Here is a 9,289-nt window from a genome sequence, read left to right as displayed (position 1 = left end):
CTGTGAAAGAACACATCTGGACTGAAATGTTTCATTTCCTAACATAAATCATTAAACTCAGCTGAGGGTAAAAAAAATCAAGGTTGCTTTACAAGAATTATTAATAGACCATTTTCTGACTTGTATTTGAGAAGGAAGAAATCAAAGTTTTATTGCTCTATAGCATACTTCAAAGGTTTTTAATTTCATCATTACGGGCACTGCCTTCTACTGACACAGGCTGCAAACCCTGAAGATAAGCAGATGATCTTCGAGAGTTGTCTCTCCTCACCATAAATGTCCATAAAGGCCCATATTTATGCCTTTTCTGGCTTGGGAGTCAGACTTCCCAGAGCTGGCTCTCCTTCTAATAGCTTTCAAGAACCCAAGATCATTTGCCTCCTCCCCTACCCTTGCAAAGCACTGGAGGAAAACTTTAGAGAAGGTGATTTTGGGTTCAACTATGTGTATATGTTTAAAAACAGAGGAAATCATATTATGAATAAGAACTTATATTACACTTCAATTTAATAAGTGAGAATTAAAAGTCTTTTTCATCCTTCAAACCAAAACAGTTGAAATTCTATTCTTGTTTTGACTCTTACAGGAAGCAATTTGTTGCCAAAGTGAAAATGATATGAATCTTATGAGGAAAAAAGTGACTGCTTATTTCCTTTTAGGAGTTTGTTAATTCATTAGATAGGGAAAGATGAAAAGAGTATGACATATGTCCTATATTCAGAGAGCAGATTTCAAAGGGTTCATAGGTTCATAGGAAAGGTAGGATCCATGTATTAAAACTCTATAGGGCAAGTTAGTCTAGAAGAGATGGGAAATTCAAGAATGCCACCCTAATAACAAAAGGAAACAATTCTTTCCTTTTTTTTTAAGCAATTGGGGTTAAGTAACTTGCTCAAGGTTACATGGCCAGTTATTTTGTGTGGGTGCCAAGTATCTGAGGCCAGAACCGATCCCGGGTCTCCCAACGCCAGGGCCAGTGCTCTTACTCACTGCGCCACCTGGCCGCCCCAGGAAACAATTCTTATAAGGAAAAAAGTAAACATCTCAAGATGTTGTGGATATAGAAAAAACTCACCTACCAACTTAGATATAAAAAAAGATATGTATGGAAAATGGAAGCAAGAGAAGGCAAAAGATGAATACAAATGTGTGGCACAATTTCAGAACGGTGTCAGGACTGATAAAATTCACAAATCAGCTTAGACTAGTGAAGAAAAATCTTAAGATCAACAAAAAGGGAGTAGTAAACTTAAAAAAAAAACTATATTCATGAAAAGAGGAGCAAAGAGGGATGGTACTGCTGCTCAGAACTGTTGGTACCATGACAACTGAAAGGGGGAAAGTAGAACCATTCAATTTTCTCAGTTGTTATTTTCTCTGCCAAGGAGAATGACCTTTGAACTGGATAGATAGGGAAATAGTTACTGAAAGGCTCTTGATGAATTCAAATCAACTGTCCAAGATAAACATCTATCTAGAAAAAGCAGTGAAAATCACAAAGAGCACAACCTTAGACCACATGAGACTAATCTCATTTTGTTTTCTGACAACTGCTCAACTGGGAGATAATAGGAATGATATACTGTTTACTGGATTTCAGCAAAATGTTGATAAAAATCTCATGGTACTCATGTGTAAAAAATGGAGATATGTGGGCTAGATTATAGTGGTTCAAAGTCAAGTGGTTCAATGTCAGGTGGTCCCTAGTATAGTGATTCAGGGATCTATGCTATAAAGTGTTAACACTTTAAAAAAATCATTAATTTGGATAAAAGTATAGATGGCAAGCTTGCCAAATTGGCAGATGACACAAATCTAGTGGGTTTTAGATAATACCCTGGATGGTAAGAGTCAGAATTCAGCAGGACTTTAACAGGCTACTACACTGGGCTTAATAACAGTTAACCATTGCACTAAGCATGTTACAATTATTGTCCGTTTGGTCCTCACAACCTTCATAGGAGGTAGCTGCTATTATGAGCCCCATTTTACAGATGAGGAAACTTAAGTAAATAGGTTAAGTGACTTGCCCAAGGTCATAGAGCTAGGAAATGTCTTGAGGTTGGATTTGAACTATCTTTGCTGATTCCAGGTCTGGAACTCTATCCACTGTGCTACCTACAGCTTAACCTAATAAGATAAAATTTAAAAGGGAAAGCATAAAGTCTTACAAGGAATAAACAAATCAAATTCACAAGTGTAGAACAGAGGAGGTGTGGTTTGCCATCATTTTGTCTGAAAAAAGATCTAATGTTTTAGGGGTCTGCAAGTAGAAAATGAAGAGTGTGAAATGGAAGCCCAAAGGAAGAGGCAGTTTCCAAGAATAATGGAGGGGACTGTACCACAGCACTGTTCTGGCCAGACCACAATCTCTGTTCTGGCTATCACAGTTTAAAAAAAAAAAAGATATTGATAAGCTAGAGTGTGTCTAGAGGAAAAGGCCTTTATGTTAAGGCATAGGAGGTTTGATTCAAAGAACTAGAGATACTAAACTTGGAAAAGAGAATGCTCAGTAGGGAAAAATCCTCAGTAGGAAAATCTGAAAGGCCTCCATGTGGAAGGAAGATTGCACTTGCTTTTGCTTGATTTCAGAAGATACAGTCACGAGCAATGTTACTAAAATGTTACCAAAAAAAGTTACAAAGAGACCAATTCATGACTAGGAAAAACTTTCTAATAATTAGAACTATCTTAAAGAAGAATGGGCTGGCTTTGGAGGCAATGAAAACGTAATAACCACTTATCCAATAATGTATTGGAAAGCTTTTTGGAGTACTGGTTGAAAGAGATGGCCACTTCCAACTAAATTCTGTGATTCTCACAACAACCTCAAGATAAATACTCTAAGTATTATTTACATTTTAAAAGAAAGTAGGTTCAGATGGGTAAAGTGATTTTGCCCAAAGTCACAGAGCTAAGATCAGATTTTAGGTGTGACATCAAATACCTCCAAACACCCTTTCTACTATGGAACTCTCTATGAATGACATAGTCTTCCCTCCCCACTCCATAGAACACAAGTTCAGTTTTATACATAATAACCAACCTTTAGTTTTCCTTTCTTTGGTTTCTTGTTCTTGGAGTGAATTTCTTTGCTGTTGACAAGTCCTGCACTTGCTTAAAAGCTCTTGAAGAGTTGGAATCAGAGCTGGGTTCAACTGCTTGGGAGTGTGCACCGAAAGGAGCAAAGCAAGTGCCCGAAGGTCCTATAAAAATCCATAATACGAAAAATTCTAAAAATAATTTTTTTTGTATGTAAAATTTATAGTTCACTTAGAAATCTTCTCTTGAAATCTTTCCCGGGTCCTCTGAGTATACTCCTAGTACCAAGCACCCAGAAAATTACATATGGGGCCAGATCGGGTTATAGAGCTAACTAGTAAACTCTAGAAAGAAAAGCAAGTTAGCAAAAAGAAAACAGGCCCATAGGAAAGCTTATTATTTCAAAATATAAACCAAGGGAATTTCACATCCTATTATGAGATGACTGAGAATTGCAAATGACTTATATGTGACTTAAATCTTTTATGTATAGTGGTTCATCTAAGATCAGAAAGTATTTCTTGTATGTGTTCCATGACCTGATCTCTAGAGGGTTTTAAAAATAGCAAGAATTTTCCTTGTATGCAGTCCTTTCCATCTCATAGGCTTCTCATCTTAATGATAATTATTGCTGTTCAATGTTACCACATATTTTTCACACTGTTATGTATTTCCCTGAGAGAAAATATGCAACTGATTATGGTTATGTCACTAAAAGAAAATAGCTGAACAAATCCTATCCTATTTAGTAATTTTTGTTGTTTTTACAATGGACAGTGCAACAATCAGATCAATTTGGCCAAAGATAGCCTTAGGCAATGACGGTTCTAGAATAAAAGTTCTAGATAATGTCCTCATTTCTAGGGAACAGGAACTAAGGATATTACTGGTTGTTCTTTAACCCACTACATAAATAACATCCAGGCTCTAATGTTCTGTTAGTTAAAACTGTAGATCACAATAGCAACATAATATAAAGATATTTATTTTAAAAGCTAAATTATGCTAAAGCTAAAACTCAAACTTATTGGTCAATCTCGAGTGATTTTTTTTTACATGAATGTGCTTTGTCTAAATCTTACCCCATTTAAAGAAGAACTTGCTTTGGAAATTTCAACTCGGTTAGTGAAATCAGACTGTAAGCTCTGATACTGATTTATTAAGTTTGTAATAAGGGTGCTAATCAAATTGGCACAGTTTGCTTCAGAAAACACCTGACCTTGAACCTGAAAAAGAACATAAAATTTTAAGTTTCTAAAGATTTACATTACGAAAATAAAATTTAACAATTAAGAAGAAGGAATCTTCTTCTTATAAAAAAAAAAAAGTAAATCATACCTTTAAGAGGAAGTGGGTCAAGAATGTATAAACAAAGTTGTTATTAAGGAAGGTCCTTTCATCCATTAGGATACATTTAATATACTCTGCGAAAACGGGATCTTCACATAAAAGCTTAATGCAGTTTTTTGACATAGCAGACTAAAAATGGGAAAAAGAAGCACTGAAATAACTTGAAACCTCGACAGACATAAGAGTAATACATGAAAGGAAATTATTTAAAAGACTTGTTTTAAGTGAGGAGTCACTTTGCAACGGTTCCTCAAACAACTAACTGAAGTCTATAGGACTAAGAGGGATATTTTAAAAGTTATCTTTTTTTAAAAGATAGTGCCACTTTATAGAAAACGAAGTTTTTGCCAAATAACAGAAATTAAACATATTTATTATTATTGTCACAGTAAAATTAAAACACATTTATTACTATGAAGTATTTGGGGGTGGGAGTAACAGGAATAATCTCAATTTGTAAAAGGTTGAAATCATGTTTTTAAAGAGCAGTGGCTCCCTTCATTACTTAAAAAAAAAACCCTACACTAATTATACTATGGCTATAAAACATTATCCTCAGTGACCACCTTATAAAGATGATTCATAGATTATCTTTATAGATAATAATTCATAGAGCAGAATATCAATTATGTGCTTGTTCTTCAGGTGCTAACAAATTTATTTTCCTATACATTCAAATCTGTTTCTTTGACTCCACTTCTCCCCATGATATAGCACAAAGGCTGTACCAATTAACCAATCTTCTTCTTAAGTATCTTTTCCTAAATTTAGACAGTTTAGATGGATGAGGTTTTACTCTAGTTTAACACTCACATTTATATATAAACAAAGTTTTTGAACACAAATAGTTTTGACTTAATTCTTTAAGCTTATGGTTGTTGTCTATTAGTTACAGCCATACAATTAAGTCAAAAGCCAATGTCTGTTGAAGGATAGAGAATACTTATTATAAATAAGCAAAGATACCTCATAATGACTGATTTTAAATAGTGTATAAATGCTGTTTTAATCAACAAAAATGCAAATGCAGGGGAGGATTTTGTCAATTTATTTAAAGGATAGTAATAATACAACTACTAAGTTTTGAGTCTAAGAAATTTTCTGATGTTAAAAATGGATCTAATGGGAACCAGTATCCAAGATCCGAGTTTATATTTATACCTTAGTTTGGCTATGCAGGGAAGAAAACTGAAGAGGTACATCATACATTTAGAGCTAGAAGGGACTAATTATCAGCAGCTGATATTTATGAAGTACTTTCAATAAATTCTTTCACTTGATCCTCACCATCACATTGTGAAGTACTAGAGGTCTTTTTACAAAAGAGGAGACTGAGGGGTCACAGATGTTGAGAAGCTTGCCCACAGCACACAGTTAATAAGTGTCTGAGGACAAATTTGAACTCAGGAAGTTAAGTCTTCCTGACTTGAGGCCCAGCATTCTATCCACTGTGCCACTTAGCTTTTCTGTTGGGACAATTTCAAAATGATAAAAGCATGAGTTCCATTTTCACCAGAACTGTTTGGCTTAGAGGCAGTATTATAATAGACAGCTAGTCTTAGATTTAGACAATATAAAGAGCTGAAAGGGACTTTAGAAATCAAATAGTCCAGGGATTATTAACCTGGGGTCTGTGATCTTATTTTTAAAATATTTTGACAACTGCATTTCCATAATTAAGTTTTCTTTGTAACCAATCCTATTTATTTTAGGCATTTAAAAAGACTGAGGAGTCCAGATTGCCAAAGGAGTCTATGACACAAAGTCACACGGCTAGTTTTTGTGTTAAGTGTCTTGAGGCTGAATTTGAACTCAAGTCCTCCAGACTCCGGGTGCTCTATTCACTGTGCCACCTAGCTGCCCCAAGGATATGTAATCTTTACTTCAAATTGAATTTATAGGATTAGGGAAAAAGTAGTCTCCTCCTCCAACTTCCAGCTCAGATGGCTTATAGGACTCTGTAGGTCTAGAAGGGTTTTAGAAATCTCCAATGGTTTGGCACTGTTGTTGGGTATGGTGAGAGGTGTGAAATTGGAAAGGCAAAGGGGGCTTAAAAAATGCTGGCAAAATTTTTTTACTTCCTAAAATAGATCAGATAATATAAAATGTAGAAATAACAAGCAGACAGAAAAGAGAAACTCAATTAGAAAAGCAACTAACCTCAAAGAGGATGTAAGAAATTCAGAGGAAAAAAAGAAACAAAGAACTAATCCACTGCTGAACAGACACCCATTTTAGGAATCAACCCACAAATCAATCAACAAATATTTATTGAGTGGTTACTAAGTGCAAGGCACTATGCTTTAGACTGTATGCCATAAAATTTCTAACATAAGAAAAATAGAGGCGAAGTATATTGCTTTCTCAAAATCTAAAATAAAACTGCCACATACAAATTTTTTTAAAAAATTAATTTTAAAAAGTTTTTCTTAAGGAAGAAAATCCTTGGTGGACAAAAATACCGTATATAAAGGTAGGAAATTAAAGGATTTTCCTCATTAGAGGAAAAAGTCAGTATTTTATACCCCAGGATCTAGGTTTATTCCACCTCACAACAAAAGATGCTGAGCATAGCTATCTCCCTTCCCCAAGCCAGAAGAAACCAGTAATTCTTCCCAAGGCATTTAACAGAGTAGGCAAGTTCCTGTCTACTTTTTCTGTTTCCTGATTGTTTCTGATTTGCTTTTTCTGTTCTCATGTCTTCATGAGTTTCTCTTCCAAGAGATAAGTAGGAGTCTGGTGCTGAAGTGGTTTCTGTAAGAGCACATTTGCTAGTTTCACAGAGAACAAGGAGGGTTGGATAGGGTACAGTGGAAAAAGAAATTACATATGTCCTTTTCTCAATACATTCCTGCTTTGGACTTTTTCTCAAGGCTGCCTTTCAGCTTCTGGGCCACAGTAATGAGAAATTCAACACAAAATACTTGTTACAAATGCCTTCCTATTATGCAAATACAGTAGAGGGCTTAGGAAAAGTCCAATGGAAAATAGTTGCCCTATGTTTAATAAATAGTTAATATTTCTCAGTTTTATTTATCTACCAATATTCCAAACTTCACCAATTTCTAGTCAGTTTAGCTGTCTACCAACTGTTCCTAAAATTATAGATTATTGGATTAGAGGAGCTGAATGATCTGAAACTCATTTTCTTTACCTGAGTCTGGCATAGCTCAGTCCAAAGTTTGGGGAAGAGTGCAAGATGAAGTGGCAAACCTTCATAGGCAACTAGGACACCTAATATTTGAAAAGAAATCAGAAGAGGTTACAATTATAAATTATACTAAATGATGCACTGAACTTGCATTATCAATATCATAGCTAATTTTGTTTTATAACTATGCATATTCCCTATATCTATAAATAAAGTACTTAAAGGGGAGCAGAATTCATTCCAGTATTTTCATTACTGAAAGAATTGTATTTCATTGATATTTTTTGCATTTGAGGATTAATCAGGAGTAACATAAAAGTTGTTGCTGTGATTCAGTCTTTAGTCCTTCTGTTTAAGTTACATAATTTTCAGAGCACGTTTAAAGTTCCTCCTAGGGGAGGAACTGCAAGACTAACGAGGAGTGTGGAGAGATAGAAATCAGAGCTTTCCTTTCCTCTTTTACTATATGTCTTCAAAGACAGAAAAATTGTCTCAGTCAGCTGTTACATAGAGTGACAACTCTAGCACCACTCACAGTCTTCATAAAGTTCCTGGCTTTGCCTCAGGTTCCATTATGGATCTACATGAAGCCCTGCCAATTATCCCTTCTGTCTTGGAATAACAGACTTGACTGCTGTAGATATCAAGTAATATTTCAGGGGAGATTTCTTCCTTCTTCATATGATCTGGTGAAGAACAGAATCAAACTGTGCTCTTCAGGGGAGAAGCAAGTTCTTCCCTCTTACAGACAAGAAAACTCAGCCCAAATGGTATAAACACATTCCTGAAGGTCATAAAGATACTGATGGAGTGGAAACTAGAATCTAGCCTTCCAGATCTCCATTGTGCCACACTGCTCTCTATTAGTTTGGAACATTTTAATCACTATCTTAAAGAAGGGGATGGGAATAGAATGCTTTTCTTTTTCTGCGTATTCTTTGTCTAACCCAGTGAAGATGTACTTAGAACTTCTTTCTCTTATGACAGAAAAAAAAGGCTAAAGTTATAACAATCTGTAAGTATCTCTTTAAGGTTTACAAAAAAGATTTACATGTATTATATCTCAATTGATCTATAGAGTCCTACCTCTGCAGAACTTCTTGTTTCAATAACTGCACTCATGGTATTCTTTCAAAAGGAAGGGAGGCCAATTAACAAATCTCCTAAAAAACAACTCTGACCAGTAGTCCCCAAACACCTAAATCCAAGTGACCAGAAATAATTACTGGGGGTGGGGGGGGTATCATAGAATTCTAAGCTTTTAATTACATCATGTGAAAGATTCAGTACTAATGGGCTTTGTAGTTCTCCATGCCATTCAGAAGCAACTAAATGTTCCAATATGACCTCTTAGAAATGGCTCGGGAAGAAATAAATACTTTTTTAAGATATATAATACCAGAAAATGCTAGGAATTGAAGTATGGAAATGGCCATAGATACTAATTCCTATGTCTAGGTTCAGGACATATGGTCTTACTAGTAAGCAGAAGCACGAAAATGTCCTCACCATTTGACGGGAAACAGGTTTGAAGAAGAATATGAAACCATCTTAGAAAAAGGAAATCTCATGGCTTCCCTAGGATAATCAAGGCTTTTCTGGGCAAGTGTATATATTTTTTTGAATAAGATATATACATAAATACATCTACATATATATATGGAGAGAGAGAGAGAGAGAGAGAGAGAGAGAGAGAGAGAGAGAGAGAGAGAGAGAGAGAGAGAGAGAGAGAGAGAGAGAGAGAGA

The 9,289-nt window shown here is 35.2% G+C and overlaps 1 protein-coding gene across 3 annotated transcripts in view; it reads right to left on the bottom strand.

Annotated features, from left to right (window-relative positions):
• The window catches only part of USP34 (ubiquitin specific peptidase 34), a 322,401-nt gene that overhangs the window by 1,237 nt on the left and 311,875 nt on the right, over positions 1–9,289 (bottom strand). For 2 of the 3 annotated variants that reach the window (XM_069069034.1, XM_069069035.1), the window contains exons 76-79: positions 7,547–7,626; positions 4,381–4,521; positions 4,125–4,268; positions 3,047–3,206 (exon numbers count right to left, since the gene is read on the bottom strand). In XM_069069034.1, the coding sequence (XP_068925135.1) occupies positions 3,047–3,206; positions 4,125–4,268; positions 4,381–4,521; positions 7,547–7,626 (525 nt within the window). The remainder of the gene's footprint in view (positions 1–3,046; positions 3,207–4,124; positions 4,269–4,380; positions 4,522–7,546; positions 7,627–9,289) is intronic. The other variant, XM_069069036.1, reaches the window with a different exon arrangement.

This window comes from Petaurus breviceps, unplaced genomic scaffold (genome assembly GCF_028583685.1).
Source record: "Petaurus breviceps papuanus isolate PSGF00001 unplaced genomic scaffold, PetGlider_PUasm1.0 90775, whole genome shotgun sequence".
NCBI lineage: Eukaryota > Metazoa > Chordata > Mammalia > Diprotodontia > Petauridae > Petaurus > Petaurus breviceps.
This window is presented reverse-complemented; position numbering and strand designations above follow the sequence as displayed.